Source organism: Cebus imitator, unplaced genomic scaffold (assembly GCF_001604975.1).
Source record: "Cebus imitator isolate Cc_AM_T3 unplaced genomic scaffold, Cebus_imitator-1.0 Scaffold135, whole genome shotgun sequence".
Classification (NCBI taxonomy): Eukaryota; Metazoa; Chordata; class Mammalia; order Primates; family Cebidae; genus Cebus; species Cebus imitator.
In genome coordinates, this window is record NW_016107450.1 from 3,371,899 (window position 1) to 3,391,821 (window position 19,923).

At 48.7% G+C, this 19,923-nt stretch overlaps 1 protein-coding gene across 3 annotated transcripts in view; it reads left to right on the top strand.

Moving 5' to 3' along the window:
• Positions 1 to 19,923, top strand: part of KANK4 (KN motif and ankyrin repeat domains 4) — a 90,772-nt gene that overhangs the window by 44,589 nt on the left and 26,260 nt on the right. For all 3 annotated transcript variants that reach the window (XM_017541592.1, XM_037743131.1, XM_037743130.1), the window contains exons 3-7: positions 6,092 to 7,966; positions 9,622 to 9,733; positions 12,931 to 13,149; positions 15,081 to 15,168; positions 18,613 to 18,832. In XM_017541592.1, coding sequence (XP_017397081.1) covers positions 6,092 to 7,966; positions 9,622 to 9,733; positions 12,931 to 13,149; positions 15,081 to 15,168; positions 18,613 to 18,832 — 2,514 coding nt within the window. The remainder of the gene's footprint in view (positions 1 to 6,091; positions 7,967 to 9,621; positions 9,734 to 12,930; positions 13,150 to 15,080; positions 15,169 to 18,612; positions 18,833 to 19,923) is intronic.

Here is a 19,923-nt window from a genome sequence, read left to right on the forward strand (position 1 = left end):
AAAAAAAAAAAAAAAAAAGAAAGAACTAAATGACATAATGCATGGGAAGTTGTTGAGTAGCAACTACCAAGCACAATGAATGTCTGAATGTTCCCCCTTCCTATCCCAGGAAACTTGCTGAAGGCCACAGTCTAGACCCCGATCTCCTGACTTCTAATGAAATGTTTTTTTCTTTTTTTGTTTTGAGATGGAGTCTCACTCTGTTGTCGCCCAGGCTGGAGTGCAGTAGCGCAATCTTGGCTCACTGCAACCTCCGCCTCCCAGATTCAAGCAATTCTCCTGCCTCAGCCTCCTGAGTAGCTGGGACTACAGGTGCCCACCACCATACCCGGTTAATTTTTGTATTTTTAGTAGGGATGGGGTTTCACCATATTGGTCAGTCTGGTCTCGAACCCCTGACCTTGTGATCCACCCACCTCGGCCTCCCAAAGTGCTGGAATTACAGGTGTGAGCCACCGTGCCTGGCCATGAAATGTTTTTTCTAGATCAGCAAATATCAGGAAGCAGAGCGCCTCTAATTCCCCTTGAATCACATGGCGCTTCACCAGCACAAGGACTTAGGGACCTGACGTCAGCTCTCGCCCTGCCTCTTCTTTTCTTCCAAATGCAGTTCCCATATATTTCAATAGTTGCCTGTCTCCCCAGAAAGCTGCCTTTTCGGTGCATCCCTGGCAGTGGTCCCACAGAATACTGGTTTAACCCCTCATTGCCCTGGGGGCCTGTCACCCCAGCTGCCTCTCAGTCCCTGCTCAGCTCCCTGGGGAGGACTGCTGTCCACGTGATCGCCAATATGAGCTCAAGAAAGGCTCCTTCCTTTCAGCCACATGGATCTTCCAGAATAGGGACAACTTTCCCAGAGGGGAAGGCATCCCTCCCTGTCTTGGCCTTTGGAAGAGTTTCATTTCACTTGCCTTCTCTCTGGCTTTATTTTCAGCCACTTTCTCTCCAGTTTCTGTTTTTCCCTTTACTTCAGAGACTGAATATAGGCTTTTGAACCTCTCTTTCTCACTTTAAATGGCTCTTGTTGGTTCACGCATCTGCTTTACTTCGCTTGTCTCTTCAGATAATTACCATGATTCTCCCTCATTACTTTATCCCCTTGAAGACCCCCTTTCTCCTGTCTGTGTATAACTCTGGAACGGTGTTTGTAGGGCCTATACAAGCGTCTAGTGATCTGGCGTGCTTTTAAGCAAGACTCTGTAGGGAATTGCAGGTAGTCCCGAGCCTCCTCTGTCTTTCTTTTTTCTTCTTCCCAGACTCATTTTCACACTTTCTCCAGAATTATTTTCCTGGACTCTCGTTCCCTCTTGAGCTGTAGTTCTAACACAGGAGACAGCACGTGCTCGGTGAATCCTCCCCTGCCGCACTCGGGACCAGCCCACACTTGCCACTGGGGTCCTTCATTGAGTGCCTGCTCGGGGCCGTGTTCTCCAGTGCATTCGTGCTGATAATGACAACTCTGTAAGTTAGGTGTTATTATCTCCACTTTACAAATGGAGAAGGTGAGGCAGAGGGAAATGAAACAATTCACCCAGAATCACCCAAGTAGGAGGTGATAGCCAGGATTCAAATGCAGCCGGTTTGGCCATGCGTTGGTTTATTTGATCTGAATTTCATTTTAAACAGAGACAGGTCCTCCCAACTGATTCTCACCCTGGCCCAATGCCTGGAATTCTGAGCTCCCTCACACCTGTCACCAGGTAGGTTGAATAGGAGCAGAGCTGCATGTGAGCGTGGTCTCTCAGCAAATCAGTTCCAACTCCCTCATCAAAGCCCAGCATTCCTCTTGTGCTGGGAGAAGGAGAAGGAATGCAGAGTGGCAGGTGGCAGGCAGGGCAGCATGATGGATCACCGTGTGTGTGTGTGCGCGCGCGCGCACATGTGCACGCACTAGCTTGGGAAAGCACCTATTAAACCTGCTATTAAACCTGTCATCGTTGGTGGCTGCTCAGCCTCACTTGCCCTCCTCTCCCTTGCGGAAAATTCTGCCTTTGAATCTGCTGTTTCTTATTTGATGCTATGATTGTATTTGTGCTCTGGACCTGCGCCCAGGGGCCATTGGACAAATCGGTGCATTTCTAGTGAATTGAGGCAATAAGCAGATAAATAATGCAGCCTCTCCTTTAGGAGAGCTCTTTGCCTTCTAGGTCATAAATCTGCTCTCTACTTAACTTTAGATAAATATCTCTTCTCTGTTTGGCCTGTCCTTATAACCCAGGGGGCTGTTGAGTGGACCAGTAGATCTGAGAGTATAGCCAAGCACAACTTAGAAAACTAACAGAGAGCAATACAAGATATTGCTCTCATTTAATGAAACTGCCAGTGTGTTTCTCTGGAGGGAGATGGAAGGGTCGGGGGAGCAAGTTGGTTAAAAAAATTGTGTGGTTGGCCGGGCGCGGTGGCTCAAGCCTGTAATCCCAGCACTTTGGGAGGCCGAGGCGGGTGGATCACGAAGTCAAGAGATCGAGACCATCCTGGTCAACATGGTGAAACCCTGTCTCTACTAAAATACAAAAAATTAGCTGGGCATGGTGGTGCATGCCTGTAATCCCAGCTACTCAGGAGGCTGAGGCAGGAGAATTGCCTGAACCCAGGAGGCGGAGGTTGCGGTGAGCCGAGATCGCGCCATTGCACTCCAGTCTGGGTAACAAGAGTGAAACGCCGTCCCAAAAAAAAAAAAAAAAAAAAAAAAACAAAAAAAAAAAAAAAAAAAAAAAAAAAAATTGTGTGCTTGAATGGGAGCTTATTTGGAGTCGTTTGGGTACCAGAGGAACATTTATTCCTTTTCTGCCGGAAGTCCAGGTATCTGCCAGAGAAGCTCTGGAAACCGACAGAGAGCATCCTGTGGGTCAGCATGAATGCTTGTTCTCTTCTTCCCTGCAGTTGTGACATAACTGCCTGCAGGCCTGTGGCTTTACTTGGCTTTGATGGGTGCTGGACTCAATGGTGTTCATGTTCATGGTTCAGCCTTTTTGTGTCTAGTTGGTGTCATTTCATTCTTTGGAGATAACTGCACTTCCCTAAGCACAGAGGGCCACGTGGCAAGCATGTGGCATCAGGCAGAAGAAAGAGAGATAAGGCAGGCAAGTAGGGAGAGCTCAGCCCCAATCTGTCATTGCAGACTGCCATGCTATGAGGAAGCCCAAATAGCCCCATAGAGGGGTCAAGTAGAGGGAGGGAAGGAAATGCCTAGCCAGCCCCAAGTAGTTCCAGCCATCCTAGAAGGCGGACTTCTTACATGGTAGCTGGCTTCCCACTGAGTGAGCCAGCTTAGGAAAAAGCCATCTGAAAATGTGCACCAGGAAATGCCATCATTTGCCACTTTGCCTAACCTGTCCCTTTCCCTCCATTACCTTGAGCTCCTCCCACCTTGACCATGTCAGCTGCCTCCCAGCTGATCTTGGGGCCTCTGGTTTGCCTTTTTCTGAATCCTCGGCAAGATGCTTTTTTTGAAATCACATTCAACCAAGTCACTCCCTTGTTTAAAACCCTTCCGTGACTCCCATGACCGAGAGAGTAAAGTCAAAGCTTGTTAGCGTGCATACCAGCTGTTCTATGATCTAGCTGTTACTTTCCTTTCCAATCTTATCTCTCTCTATCATGTTTTAAGTACTGGCCATATCAGCTGCAATTATAGAGCTTTGAAATACTTTGTAATTTCACCGTCTATCCCTTTGCACATTCTCTGTGGAGAGCTAGAATGTCTGTCTTGGCTGTCTATTGCTGCGTAACAAACCATCCCAAAACTTGATGGCTTAACACAATAATTTATTATTAACCCAGGCTCAGTTCAGCGATTCTCACTCGGGGTCCCTCCTGTAGCTGAAGTCAGATGATGGCTGAGGACTTTTTACTCGTGCGTGGCATCCAGGCTAGGATGACTAGAACTGCTTGGGGCTGGTTAGGCATTTCCTTCCCTCTCTCCGCTTGACCTCTCGGGGTGTTTGGGCTTCCTCACAGCATGGCAGTCTCAGAGAAGGTGGACTTCTTACATGGCAGCTGGCTTCCCAATGAGTGTGCATTCTAAGAGACCCAGGAGAAAGCTATGGGGCATCTTATGACCTAGCCTTCAGGATCTCTGAGCATCTGCCATATTCTTTTGCTTAAAGCAGTCCCAGGCCAGCCCAGATTCAAAGGCCTGGAAATGTAGACTCCAGACTCCAGCTTTAAATATAACATTAGCTTGCTTGTCCAAACTGGGTAGGAATTGGTGGTGGTCATCTTGAAGATAAATTGGCACAATGTTTTTCACTCTCTTGTTTGCCTGTCAAGTCCCTGTTTGTTCATTTATCACCCAGTTGTGTGTCACTTTTGTGTGAAGTCATCCCTCTCCTACCTAGGAAAAATTGTTTTCCAAGTCCAAGAAAATAATTCTGGAGGAATTAGCAAAATAAGTCAGGGAAGAAGCCTGTACCAAGCGCATGCATCTGTTACTATCCTTACCTCCCTGCGTTGTATTTGTTCGTGTCTCTCCTGCTTCACCACAAATCCTGTGAAGGCAGAGTCTAAACCTGACTCATTTTGGTGTCCTTGGGATCTAGCTTAGCACATAGGTGCTCAATAAATGGATGATTGAGGTAAGTGAATTGAATCACAGCTATTTTGTCATTTTGAACCCAGGGCCTACTACCCTTAAAACCAAGCAATCAGCCAGTTACAACATGTTTGTGGAGACCCAGCAGTGAGTCATATAAGTCAGTTTCCATTGTGGGGCTTCCGTTGTCTATATTTTGGGCTTCCGCAAAGATAAACTGAATATTTATCATGTGTGAGGCATTGTGCCAAGCACTTTATTATGAATTAACTAGTTCTCACAATAATCTTATTTTACTTATTATGATTCCCACTTTACATATGATGAGACACAGGAAGGCTAAGTAATTTCCCCAAGATCACACAGCAGAGATCTAAACCAGATCCAGAATCTGCATTCAGAACCTCTGTTCTCTTCATTCGTGTTCTCCCCTCAGCTCAATATTTCAGAGCCTGTTTAGCAGAATGTCACAGAGGTCATTAGGGTGTCACATGAGGATCATCGAAGAAACAAAGACTAACCTGAAGAAGAGGTTACTTGGCAACAAGCCCCTATGGATGCAAATAGTCAAAGGACTGACTTGTTCCCAGTGTCCTCTGTTGGAGTCAACAGGTAGACACTGCCAGAGCTGGAACCTTGGTGTGATGGAGAACTTTCTCATCATGATGGCCTCCCAGGGTATGGGTTTTCCTGAAAAGTCAAGTTCCATTCTTCTTGGAGGATGAATACCAATGTCCCTTTTGACATCAGTTAGCCCTTTTACCTTACCACCTTTTATCCAGTCTGTGAAAAAATACAGTATTTTTGTTTGTTTCTCTCTTTTTTCATTGAGTTCCTGGCCAAAAGAGGTATTTTCTTACTTGGCACGGGTTTTTGAAAGTGGATTTCATGTTTGCTAAGCACTAGGCAAGTTTTCAGATGCAAAGAGCGTAGGCCAGGTCTGATTACTTGCCCCAGTTCTCTCTGATCTGTGTATACCTGAGGTGCAGGCATCTGCACAAGCTTAAATAATGTAAAAGGCATAACTCACTGATACTTCCGGCTTCAGCGGGATTTACTACTACCAATTTGAGTCATGCAAGTTAGTTTTTTTTTGCAGATTTCTTTTTTACTGCTCATCCACTTGTGTATCTCATCCTTTAAAACCTTCCATATCCATAATTGCCAGTTAGTACCCCGATCTGGCAAATGCCTGGCCACTCCGGTTCAGCAATTAGACGATTCAAACCCAGAAAAGCAGTATGAGACCATTTTGCTTTGCCGGTCTGCAGACAGATTCCCCAGTAGTAACCGAGATGACATACTGCAAATTGGAAACCATTCCCTCTCCCTGTTTCCTTGCAGACATTGGCTAAGTACACATTGATTTAATAAGATGATTTCCCAATACAGCTGAAAAGACTGAGCATCTCAGCATAATTTAGAAGCCAGAACATTTAGGAGAAGTTTTGTGGTAATGTTAAGTTAAAATCAGAGATATTAGGCCTCATCGCCCTGTAATTCTTAATTAACTTTGTGCTTTTTTCTTTTTTTTTTAACTTGTCTTATGTCTCCCAGCCAAAGACCAGTCCTCTCAGGGGGACGAAGAGAAAGAGCCTCCGAAGAGCCACCCTTACTCTGTGGAGACCCCGTATGGTTTTCATTTAGACCTGGACTTCCTCAAGTATGTGGATGACATCGAGAAGGGAAACACCATCAAAAGAATTCCTATCCACAGAAGGGCCAAGCAGGCCAAGTTTAGCACTTTGCCCCGAAACTTCAGCCTTCCTGACAGCGGGGCTCGCCCTTCTGCGGCCCCGCCCCCCCACAACTGGTCCCCAGTGGTGCCAATGAAGGCATCGTGTGGGACACAGGAACAAACCCAGTCACTGCCGCTTGGTAATGCCCCCCAGGCCTCACCCAGTACGAGTGAGGTGAGCTACCACAGGCGGGCCCTGTTGGCAGAGGCCACCAGGCAGTTGGAGGCTGCTGAACCAGAGGACGCCGATCTCACCCCTGGGAGTGGACGGCCCCAGCTGTTGAGAGCCTCCAGCATGCCCGCCACGCTGCTGCACAGCAGGGCTTCTGAGGAGCCAGGCCTTAGCCTGGGGGTCCCCGCCCCTCCTCCCCTCCCACCCCTTCAGGGTGAAGGCAGTGTCTGCAATGGCACCTTTGGCCCCACAGAAGGATTGGCAGGTTTCCAGAGCTCCAGCCCACAAGCACCAACTCGGATTCCAGAGCTGGTCCAGAAGGGAGCGGAGGGCATGGTGAAGGCTCCAAATCACCTCCCTCTCCCAGGCCCTTCTTCCTCATTCCAGAATGCACTTGTAGTACTAGAGGATGAGGAAGATGAACACAAATCCAGAGACGCAGAGCGGGTGTTCACCCCTGGCTCCCCCACACCAAGTCCTCCGCCTCTGCCATCACCCATCCCTGAGAATGAGCTCCTCCTGGAAGAGATCGAGCTCAACATCAGCGAGATTCCACCTCCGCCGCCTGTGGAGGTGGACGTGAGAAGCATTGGCATCAGGGTAACGGAGGAAAGCCTGGGCCTTGCCAGAGTGGATCCGGGCAGCGTCTCCATCCTGAAACAGCAGGTCTCGGCCCTGGAGGGAGAGTTGTCTGGGAGAACTGAGGAACTGGCACAGGTCAGAGCTGCCCTCCAGCAGCAGGAAGAGGAAATCAGGGCTAGGGAGCAAAGAATTCGAGAGCTGGAGTGCACCATAGCCCAGCTGGAAGGACAGCTTCCCCAAGAGAACGTCAAAGATGCTCCGGGCCAGGCGGACGCCATGGTGAACACTGACCCTGTTCATGGACTCTTGACCAGGGAGTCGTGTGACAAGAGCATTGAGGTCAACCTTCTAGGCAGCATGGAGTCTGAAAGCTGGGGGCACCGAGGAGAGGAGAATGGCCTCCTATGGGGGCCAGGCGGTCACAAACAAGGGGACCAGAGCCCAGCAGGACATGGGCTTCCACCCCCACTGTCACTGCCACAGGGACCCGAGCAGGTCCTCACCCCTTCTGTACATAGCTTCCTCTCCACTGAACTCAGGATTGAGGAAGCAGACTCTGAGCAGGAAGGAGGCCCTCAGGGAGAAGCGGGGGGAGCAGGGGGCTCTCCGTGGGGCAGCGACAGAAAGACTCCCCCAGCAGGGAGGGAAGAGGCCAGTTCTGAGCTCCCAGGGAAGGAGCACTCGGGAAGGCCACCGAGCTCGCCAACGGATGCCACTATTGGGCAGTACGTGAAGAAGATCCAGGAGCTCCTACAGGAGCAGTGGAACTGCCTGGAGCACGGGTACCCTGAGCTGGCCAGTGCCATCAAGCAGCCGGCCTCCAAGCTCAGCAGCATCCAGAGCCAGCTGTTGAGTTCCCTCAACCTGCTGCTGTCAGCCTACTTGGCCCAGGCTCCCCCACCCAAGGAGCCCCCGGCCTCTGCCTCCTCCCCGCCGATGGGTAAATACAGCCAACACAGGGGCCTGAGACAGGGAACCATTTCTGTTTCACATAATAAGGCAGAGGGAACAAGGTTTTCAATGACATGAATGTATTTTAAAAAAGATTTTAGCAGCCGGGCACAGTGGCTCACACCTGTAATCCCAGCACTTTGGGAAGCTGAGGTGGGCAGATCACCTGAGGTCAGGAGTTCAAGGCCAGCCTGGTTAACATAGTGAAACCCCATCTCTACTAAAAATACAAAAATTAGCTGGCTGTGGTGGTGGGCGCCTGTAATCCCAGCTACTTGGGAGGCTGAGGCAGGAGAATCACTTGAACCCTGGAGGTGGAGGCTGCAGTGAGCCAAGATTGCATCACTGCACTCCAGCCTGGGCAACAGGGCAAGATTCCATCTCAAAAAAAAAAAAAAAAAAAAAAAAAAGTTTAGCGCCTCCGGGAACCCAGTGGAATAAAAACTGATGTGTGTGGCAGTGGAGGCTCAGGACCTCTACTCTTACCTTTGCTCTAAGGTTGGGTATGACTGCAGGGCCACTGCCTACAGCTATATGGATAGCAAGAGGCACAAAGATGCCAGCTAGGGAGGGCAAATGGGAGTTGAAATCCAGCCCACACTCCATTTGCCAAGCCTTGCGCTGCAGCACTGCATTCACCCAGAGGGGCTGTTTTCATGGTGCACTGTACAAAGGCAGTGCGTGGGGTCAAGACTGGCCCTGCTGAGTGGGCTCCAAACCTCGGCCTCCCTTCATTGTTTCTTTTGCATTCTGTGTTTCTCTCTGGTTCTTACACAGTAGAGGTTTTTTCTAGCCTGGTTTTGGAGGAACATTATATTGCTATCTGGTATAGTTCACTGAATATTTTCTCAGCGTGTGTGTGTGTGTGTGTGTGTGTGTGTGTGTATACATGTGTGTACGTGTACGTGCCTGTGTGTGTGTACAGGGGCAGGCGGCGGAGTGCTGCTCACATATGGAAATGGGCCCTTTGGCTGAGCAGCACTTCCTCTTGCAACAGATCAAACCCTCTTCACTGCTGGGTAAAGTGGAACCACATTTTGCTTTGCCAGGCATGCGAGACCGCTTCCTGCCACAAATCACAGTTCGGCTGCTTTCTCAGTGTTTCAGCACCAGTTCTAGTCTTGCCCTTTGGGAACCGCCTCCTATCCTGTTGTGCACATGCAAGATCTGTGTCCTTGCTCGTGTGTATGCTGTGAGCCCGGTGTCATCACCACCCCCACAACCCTAGCGTCAACATACACTTGCGAGCCAGGAAGGACCACTGAGGTGCCCTTGAGCAGAAGTGGGGGCTGGACCACGAGTTCTGAGGCCTCAGTTCTACTCCTGCACTGCCATTCACTGAGCAAGTCTGGGCCTCAGATCTCCCAGCTGTAAGACAGGGACAGCAATGGCACCTACCCCACATGGTTCTTCAACCACACCTAGAGGGGTATTATTAACAGAGACAGTTCTCCCGGCATTGAGCAGAAAGCAAGGCTCCCCCAGGAGGTCCCCAAAACATCAGTTTACATGATCTGGTTCCCTGTCCCTCCTTACCTCTCCACACACCTGCAGCCCGTGTCCCCTCAAAAACAATATCCTGGTTTTGCTACATTCCCAGCCATCCCCAAGATCACTCTAACCTGTGATGTTGTGTCTGCCTAGAGATCTCCCCGTCGACCAGCATTAAATCCATAATGAAAAAGAAAGACTATGGCTTCCGTGCAGGAGGTAATGGGACCAAAAAGAACCTTCAGTTTGTTGGGGTTAACGGTGGGTAAGCATCGCCTGTGAAGCTCAGAGCACTTTTCTCGCTACCTCTTCTGCTATTGTCCTTCGCTCTCGTTTCCTAGGGGGAGGCATCTGGTTTTCATTCCTCTTCAAGGGAATTAATTTCAATGGCCCTTTAAAACTCCGTCTCGGGTTTGCATGCGTTTGGCTTCTCGCCAGCTGCGGTGGTCTGTTGGAACCTCTGTTTTCAATATGTCCCGGCTTTGGTCTTCCCCAGGGCCAAGACTCCAGGTGGCTTCTGGGAGTTTTGAGGGAATACAGGCCCTTAGAGGAAGGCATTTAACCTGAACCATGAAACTGAAACTGGTACAAACTCTTAATTTGTGGAACTTCAAATTTCATCCATTTAATTTTTTTCTTCCTTTAACTTCCTGCAAGCCAAACCCAAGGGTTTGGGGATGAAGAAAAACAACCAGACTATTGACTCAGAACATGAGAAAAACCTTATATATTCTAGAGAATTGAATATTTGATTTAGAGTATTTTCTAAGTCAGTCATTCAACAAACATGTATTAAATGCCAACAGTGAGCTCGGCGGCGGAGGTTAAAAAGTCAAATAAATAATGGTCCCTGCCTTTAGCTCACAGATAAGAGAAGAAGTAAAGATGAAATGCTGATGTGCTGAGATAAATTCTGTTAGGTGAGGAGGCACAGGATGCTGTGGAAGCCCAAACCGTGACAGCTACCCAGAGAGGCTGGAATCCCTGCTAATTTGAGTCACACCAGAAAGGAAGACATTAGATGCCCACAGGGGAAATGTCAGAAATGATGAACCGGGCCTGGTCACGGTGGCTAATGCTGGTAATCTCAGCACTTTGGGAGGCCAAGGTAGATGGATCACCTGAGGCCAGGAGTTCAAGATCAGCCTGGCCAACATGGTGAAACCCCATCTCTACTAAAAATACAAAAATTGGCCGGGTGTGGTGGCTCACGCTTGTAATCCCAGAAATTTGGGAGGCTGAGACGGACGGATTATGAGGTCAGGAGTTCGAGACCAGCCTGGCCGGCATAGTGAAACTTCATCTCTACTAAAAAAATACAAAAAATGAGCCGGGCATGGTGGCAGGCACCTATAATCCCAGCTACTCAGGAGGCTGAGGCAGGAGAATCACTTGAACCTGGGAGACGGGGTTGCAGTGAGCCGAGATTGCGCCACTGCACTCCAGCTCGGGAGACAGTGCAAGACTCTGTCTCAAAAAAAAAAAAATTAGCCAGGCATAGGGGTGCCCACCTGTAGTCGCAACTACTCGGGAGGCTGAAGCAGGAGAATCACCTGAACCTTGGGAGGTAGAGGTTGCAGTGAGCCAAGATCACACCACTGCATTCCCTCCTGGATGACAGAACAAGACTCTGTCTCAAAAAAAAAAGAAAAAAGAAAAGAAATGACGAAGTGGGTGTCACAGGAGAGTTGCTGTTCCCACTTTCACTAACATCTGACCCAGGATTTTGTGCTTTCACAGTTCATGTACAGAAAAGGAGAATCAGCCTCGTCTCAAAGCCTAGCGTAGGTCATGTGTCTCCGCAGCTTAAATGCCCTCAGCGGTCCCTGCTCTGCACCCAAACCTGGAAGAGCCAATCATGACTCTGCCCAGCCTTAGGCCCTGCCGCTGATGTCTCTTCCCTCCCTCCAACAGGCTGAGCTCGGGCCCATCTCAGGGCCCTGGCACTTGCTGTTTTCCTGTTAAAGGCCTCCTCTCCTGGATAGTCCTCAGTGTTTGTTACTCTAGTGCAGCGATTCTGAGCCTTGGTTGCAGGCTGGAAACACCGGGGAGCTTTTAAAACATCCCAGTGTCTGGGTCCTTTAATTAGTCTGGGTGCAGTCCACATACTGGGAATTCTAAACACCTTCAAATGATTCTAATGTAACCACTAAGGTTAGGAACTTCTGATCTAATTAAAGTAGCCACTCCTCCCATCCTTCTATCCCGTAGCTCTTCTTTATTTTATTCATTGTTTTTAATCACCATCTGAATATAATATTTGTTTACATGTTCATTTTCTGCCTCTCCATACTAGAATATAAGCTCCACTGGGGCAGGGACTTTGGTATAGGATTTAGAACTGTGCCTGGGCCATAGTAGGTGCTCAGTAAATTCCTGCTGAATGAATAAGTGAACTTCCAAGCAAAGTTTTTATGGAAGCTATTCTAAGATGAGCATTGCTTGGTAAATGTAATATGCTCTCCACTCTCTTAATCACAAATGGGAAAGGTTATTCCATACATAATAGAGGAAGAAATATCTGGGATTTAAGTGAGGCAGAATGTGTGCACACCAGGAAGCAGACAGGGTTTGCAAATCCATTGGGCATAGGGGCTTTATGTAGAGGCCACCGTTCAGAGAAGGGTCCTTAGGGGGTTCAGTGGAGGCCATGGCCTCCAGTCCCTGTAGCTGTGTCCAGTGGCCCAAGAGCCTGAAATCATTTACCACCAGCATTCTCCATCAGGGATCTCCTGTTGAGCATCAGTAGCAGAGTCAATACATATTCCAGGACATTCCTCCATGATCTCTGGTCTGCCAACTCAGAAGAGTCACTTGTAATTGAACACAAGGGTCACTACCAGGAAAGAGGACTGCAAGTCACGTGGCCCATGCTCTCCCTTTTGCTGCTTTAAGCAATAGTTCAAACAGGCTGCAGCCAAGACAAGTAGATGCTGTGTTGGGGTATCCCACAGAGTGCTGGAAGTAGGCACAGAGGAGTTCATGCCTTGCCAGGTGCAAGCTGGGCTGGCGCAGGCTAAAGGGAGGTCTCACTCTCACCCAGAGATGTGAAGACTTGTCAGGCAACTTGGTGAACCCAGGTAGGAGGTGGGGCCTGGAGTTGGACCCCTCTCTGGACCTAACATTAAGATTCCACAAGCAAATGCTTTCATGAGAACCTTGGGTGGCCTGTCTGGATCACCCGAATGCATCAGCCAGTGAGGGGGCAGGCTGCTTGTAGGTTTGCTGCAGTGAGCACAGTTAATTGAGTCTCTCCAAATAGCCTTCCCAGGGCCCTTTACTGCATGTCTTTCTGACACTGAGATTCCTGGGAGCCTGTCACCCTGCCTGCAGGTGTAGAGAGTGGGGCAGGAGATTAGCAAGCTTCAGAGTGTTCCCCAGGCCCACCCAGCTCTCATTGGTGTTGGCACAGGCACTGGGCAGGAAAGACAGGACCAGTGTGACCTCTGTCTCCTTCCCCAGGTATGAGACCACCTCAAGTGAGGAGACCAGTGGTGAGGACAGCTCCCCAGAGGAGTTGTCTGACAGTGAGGCTGAGAAGAAGTGTGATGGCCCAGACCACAGGGATGTCAAAGATGCCCACCTCACCTGCGAGGCTGGGCAGGGCATCCCCGAGGGTTCCCGCTATGCCACCCAGGAAAGTGGGCCTGGGGAAGAGGTCTCCCACTCCAAGGCTGAGAGGTGAGCAAATGGACACAAACAGGGGCACTTGTTCCTTTGAAAAAGGGCAAGGGCATATATCCACCCGTGCATGCAATCATTTGTTCATTCATGTACCCATCCCTTCACCCATGTTATTTAAGTCTCTTTTTCATGCCCACACTGTGCTCTGGTTAAACAAAGCAGGTGTGGCTCCTGCCTTCGTGGAAGGTACTGTCACAGCCAGAGGTCTATGTACAAAGTCAACATTTACCTGGCACTGAAACTGTGAAGGACTTTACAAGTATTATCCTATATACTCCTTTCAACTGTCCTGCAAGGTAGAAGTTATTGTGACCTCCCCACTCTACAGATGTGGAAACGGAGGCTTAGGGAAGTGCAGGGACACAGCTAGCAGAGCAGGGATCCCAGCCCCCGTCCTTCTGATTGTTACCCACAAGCTTTTCAGCCTGTCACATTGACCATGCTGGCATAACACAGCCTTTTAAAGTGATGGGAGCGGCCAGGCACCATGGCTCACACCTGTAATCCCAGCACTTTGGGAGGCTGAGGGGGAGGATCCCTTGAGTCTAGGAGCTTGAGACCAGCCTGGGCAGCAGAGCAAGACTCTGTGTCTATTTTAGTTAAAATACATTTTTTTAAGAAAAAATAATAAAAGTAGCCAGGCGCGGTGGCTCACACCTGTAATCCCAGGACTTTGGGAGGCCGAGGCAGGCAGATCACAAGGTCAGGAATTCGAGACCAGCCTGGCCAATATGGTGAATCCCTGTTTCTACTAAAAACGCAAAAATTAGCTCAGGCGTGGTGGTGTGCGCCTGTAATCACCAGTTACTTGGGAAACTGAGGCAGGAGAATCACTTGAACCCCAGAGGCAGAGGTTGCGGTGAGCCAAGACCGCACCACAGCACTCCAGCCTCACTCACAGAGTGAGACTCTGCCTCAAAATAACAATAATAATAATAAAAGTAAAGTGATGGGAAGTTATGCAGCAGGATGAGAAGAGCACTGTCTTTGGAGTCAGCCATACCTGGACTCAAGTCCCGCCTCTGCCACGGTGTTACTTTAGGCAAAGTCCTTGAGCCGTGGGTCCCTCAGTTTCCTCATCTGTCAAATGTGCATAATAGCAACCTGATAGGTTTGATCTGAGAACTACATGAGAAAAAGCAAGTAAATGCCTAGCACAGTGCCTCCCACAAAGAAGACTCTCAGTAAATGGTAGAAACAAGATGTTATTACCATTATCATCACTATCAGCATCTCCAGCCTGGCTGCTGAAGGGGTGGTGAACGTGGATGGGAGATGACTGTCACCCAGTTCAGGGCTGCTCCAACATGGTGGCAAGATAAGGACAGGCCAAGTGAGTGGGTTTCTTTGTGTCCAGTGCCCTTAAGCCCCTCCTGAGACCTCTTGGTGCTGAGCCTGCCTTCAGACTAACAGAGAGAGTGCTTGTTACCGTGGACACCTCAGCTTCAATGAGTCTCATGGTACTGAGTTTATGAGTACTTATGGTGTCCTTCATGGAAGAATGACCTGAAGAATTTTCTGGTATGGATTGGGTTGTTTGATTTTTTTTTTCCAGTCACCCAGGCAGAAAATGATTGGTCCAAAGTCAGAAACACAGCCCTCCCCTTCCCAGTGGGCCAGGACTTGCAGCTGGGCCTGTCCACCACCCCCTCCACAAATCCCCCACCCAAATGCTGGTTATCGATCCCAGCCCCTGACAAAAGCAGGATGAAGTGGGCAGCACACTGGCTCATCGTCAGAAGCCTTCAGAAGCCTGCTCACGTTGGCACATACCGTGGTCACTCAGATTTCTGAAGGTTGCCCCGTCCTAGGGCAGTTGCCTGGTTTGGATGTTTGAGCTGCTGAGAAAGAGGAAAAGAGTGAAAGTCTTGTTTATCAACATGAAGAATGATTATATAAATATGTGTATGTGTATTTGTTTTCTTTAGATATAAACCGTCAGAAGAATTTCTTACTGCATGCCGGGCACTGAGCCAGCGTCTGCCGGAAACTGGGACCACCACAGACCAGCTCCTGGTACTCTGATTTTTCATTGTCATGTAAAGATTTCTCTTCTGTTTAAGACGTTAGCTCCGCCAGGGTGACTTTGGTCCCTCGCAGTGGTGTGAGACAGGCAGTGGTGTGTGTGTGTGTGTGTGCGGTGTGAGTGGTGTGAGCATGTGAGTGTGCAGTGCGAGGCAGTGGTGTGAGTGTATGAGTGTGCAGTGTGAGGCAGTGGTGTGAGTGTGCAGTGTGAGGCAGTGGTGTGAGTGTGAGTGTGCAGTGTAAGGCAGTGATGTGAGTGTGTGAGTGTGCAGTGTGAGGCAGTGGTGTGAGTGTGTGAGTGTGCAGTGTGAGGCAGTGGTGAGTGGTGTGAGTGTGCAGTGTGAGGCAGTAGTGTGAGTGTGTGAGTGCAGTGTGAGGCAGTAGTGTGAGTGTGTGAGTGTGCAGTGTGAGGCAGTAGTGTGAGTGTGTGAGTGTGCAGTGTGAGGCAGTGATGTGAGTGTGTGAGTGCAGTGTGAGGCAGTGGTGTGAGTGTGTAAGTGTGCAGTGTGAGGTAGTGGTATAAGTGTGTAGTGTGAGGCAGTGGTATAAGTGTGTAGTGTGAGGCAGTGGTATGTGTGAGTGTGCAGTGTGATGCAGTGGTGTGAGCACAGTGTGAGGCAGTGGTGTGTGTGAGTGTGCAGTGTGAGGCAGTGGTGTGAGTGTGTGAGTGTGCAGTGTGAGGCAGTGGTGTAAGTGCGCAGTGTCAGGCAGTGGTGTGTGTGAATGTGCAGTGTGAGGCAGTGGTGTGTGTGAGTGTGCAGTGTGAGGCAGTGGTGTAAGTGTGCAGTGTGAGGCAGTGGTGTGAGTGTGCATTGTAAGGCAGTGGTGTGAGTGTGCAGGCCAGAGCCCCTTTCCTCTGGGTATTCTCTCCTTCACCCGATCACTACAGCCTGCAGAGGTGGGTCACACTGAGGATGTGGAACCCATGGATATGCACAAGAAAGCAGGCCGGGACTCAGAGTCACCTCCCACGAGTCATTAGGCAATGCACCACAAGTGTCTGTCATCAAACTCTGTGGCTTAGGCTCACAAACCCTGTGGTTTGAGAGGACTGTGGGCAGAGTGGGAAAAACATGTGGAATGAGATCTGAAGGTTCTATTCCCAGGACCTCACCTGGGAGATAATGGGCAAGTCAGTTCCATGCTCAGGGCCTCTGTTTCTTCATCAATAAAATGAAGGTGGTGGAGGGCATGCTTCCATTCCCCTAAACCCTGACGTTGAATTCTGTAGTCATGACTGTTTTTCTTGAAGTGCACTTCTGGGCTGAGAGACCGAAAACAAGAAAATACGCATGTGCTCCTTCACACCTTCATGGCCTACAGAGATTTAAACTAATAGAGATTCTACTCATAATCAAGGGATATTGGCACATTTTTCCAAGTTATGAGAGCAGTTGTAAGACCCATGGTGGAACAACCCGTAAGCATTTTTAAAAGCTGTTTTGCTCTCCTTTGCAAAAGACCCCTAGAAGTAAAAACAATCAATTCATCAGGTTTATTACTTACCCAACTCGTTTTTGTTATATCTTAGCTGTTGTTGTTTTCTAAAGAACCAATATGTAGGGCCGGGTGCAGTGGCTCACGCCTGTAATCCTAGCACTTGGGGAGGCTGAGGCGGGCAGATCGCTTGAGCCTAGGACTTTGAGACTAACCTGGGCAATGTGGCAAAACCCTGTCTTTACAAAAAAAAAACATACAAAAAATTAGCCTGGCATGGTGGCATGTGCTCGGAGTCCCAGCTAATCAGAAGCTGAAGTGGGAGAATCACCTGAGCCCCAAAGGTCAAGGCTGCAGTGAGCTGTGATTGCACCACTGCACTCCAGCCTCAGCATTGGAATGAGATCCTGTCTCAAAAACAGAAGAAGAAGAAGAAAGAACAAATATATGATGTGGATGTTGATCAAAACTCCTGTCACTTATTCTTAATTGAATTATCAAACTAAAGTCTTTCTTAGTTCTTCATTCAAAGTTCACCATTCAGCCAGGCTTGGTGGCTCATGCCTATAATCCTATCACTTTTGGAGGCTGAGACAGGTGGATCAGCTGAGGTCAGGGGTTTGAGACCCACCAACATGGCAAAACCCAATCTCTACTAAAAATATAAAAATTAGTTGGGCATGGTGGCCCATGACTGTAATGCCAGCTACTTGGGAGGCTGAGGCAGGAGACTCGCTTGAACCCAGGAGATGGAAGTTGCAGTGAGCTGAGATCGCACCATTGCACTCCATCGTGGGCCACAGAGTGAGACTCTATCTCAGAAAAAAAAATCACCCTTCTGTTTCTTAATATTAGGATCTTTCTCCAGATTTTCTGGAAGATTCCATGGGTAAAGGAGATACTCTGATTTATAAAAGTGTTTCAACCACAAAAGATTCCATGAATTCTGCTCTAGAAAAGTGATCAGAGGATATACAAGCCTGGCACCACACCCATGTTAGAATCAAAGCGCAGGATACCGTCTCCCTTGCCCTGACCTTAGAGGAAAAAGCAGGTTGTGTAAGGACCTCACTCTGTAGAGCTATGGAAGGTAAAGGACTAGTCCCCTTTTACTCCCATTTTGTGATAGGATAAGTAAAGTTCAAAAAGATTGTATGACTTCCAAGTTCACAAGGCTGAGCCAGGGATTAAACCAGGTCACACTGATTTAGCGACTCCAAGTCCGGGACTCTTCCCGGCATGAGTATGAAGTCATTTATCATAATCACTTCCCAATAGCCTCTCCTCCCTGTTAGGTAAATACCCTTTAAACACTGAGGTCATGTCACACACAGAGTTGATGTCATCGGCTCTGGAACGCTTCTCGTTTGTGGTCCCGGAGGAGCTGAATGCTACAGTTAGCAGGGTCTGCCGTGGGCTGTTAAACCATTTACTCTCAAGGTCCTTGCAAAGCTTAAAAGCCAAACATGTCAAGCACACCTGTTTGGGTTTTATTTCAAGCATACATTTGGGGATGTTGTTTGTCTTCACATGCATGTTTCCCGTTAGTAAGATGTTGCGATTTTCCAGCTATGCCTATTAAAAACACGCAGGAGTCCTGGTAGAGTCTGGGGCAAGGTCAGTGTGAGCTGGCTGTGTGAGCAGGAAGGAGAGGGCCTTTGTAATTGTGAGCATGCCGGGGGTGTGAGCTAAACTTCTTAGCGGGGGTATGAGCTGAACTTCCCGCAGATTCAAACTGTCTCCAGTTAAGTACCTTGTTAGTGGTTACTACGCTATCCTCCCAATTCTCGTTTCCACTCCCAGAGGGGAGCGATCGCACAAGTACAAAGTATGTTGCTGCATTCCTAACCCCACCAGCTCTGAGCCTTTCAGGAATAAGTCACATGGTGAGCTGGAGGGAGCTGAAGGGACAGAGGCCAAAGCCGGCTTTCCTTGTGTAAGGGAGGAACCTTTGCTGGCCATGGAACCTCTTGGAATTGGTCTCTTTTGGGGTTTCAGAGGCAAAGCCTGAACACCATCAGTCAAGAGTGGTTCCGCGTCTCCAGCCGGAAGTCATCGAGCCCTGCCGTGGTGGCCGCCTACCTCTGCGAGGTCCAGCCTCACTCCCCACACTTCCTGCAGCTGCTTGTCAACTTGGCGGATCGCAATGGGAACACGGCTCTTCACTACAGTGTGTCCCACTCCAACTTCTCCATCGTGAAGCTGCTACTGGAGACAGGTCAGAAGTGGTTGCATTCATACAGTCTGGGTCCCTCCTTGAAGGACAGGGCAATTTAAAAAAAAAATTTTCAAAAATTTCAATAGCTTTAGAGGTACAAGTGGTTTGGTCACATAGATGAATTGTAGAGTGAAGTCTGGTCTTGTAGTGTACCCATCACCCAAATAGTGTACATGGTACCAAATAGGCTCATTCCTCAGCCCCTTCCACCCTCCCCTCTTCTGAGTCTCTGGTACAATTGTCCATTATGCCATTCTGTATGTCTCAGTGTGCCTGTGGCTTAGCTCCCACTTATAATGAGAACATGCAGTATTTGGTTTTTCATTCCTGAATTACTTCGCTTAGGATAATGGCCTCCGGTTCCATCCAAGTTGCTGCAAAATACATTATTTTGTTCTTTTTTATGGTGTGTGTGTGTGTGTGTGTAAAACATTTTCTTTACTCATTGGTTGATGGGCACTTAGTTTGATTCCATGTCTTTGCAGTTGTGAACTACGCTGCGATAGCATACAAATCTAGGTGTCTTTTTGATGGAATGACTTGAAGAGCAATTCTTGTACCACATTTCTTTCTAGCAAGGAAATGCTTCCCTGTTTAAAGTTCCCTCTGTGTTCCAGGAACTGGACTACACCATTTTACCTGTGTTTGCCCCATTTGTTCTTCACAGCATTCCTGTGATGTTGGGTATTGTTCTAATGTTGCAGTTAAGGAAACTGAGGCTCAAGAGTTGTAAACTTGCTCAGGTTACAGTGCTGGTAAAGGGTAGAGTCAGGTTTTGTATTCAGTCAGTCTGTCCAGCTCCAGAGTTGTCCCATACTGCCTTTAGGGAAGATGGCATTTTCCTGTCTTTAGAAGATACTTTTTAACAAAGGTCATGGCTCCATTTGACTAATTTGACTCAACTTGGTTCATTCATCCTTCATCAGATATTAATTGACTACCCATGAGGTTCATACTGGCTACTACCAGGGATGCAAAGGTGAGCCAGGTGAGCCCTCTACTTCCTGGTTGCTAACAGCCGAGCAATTGGGATGGAGCCAGATGATAGCTCATGAAAGAGAGATGGAGGACCAGGTGCGGGTGGCTCACAC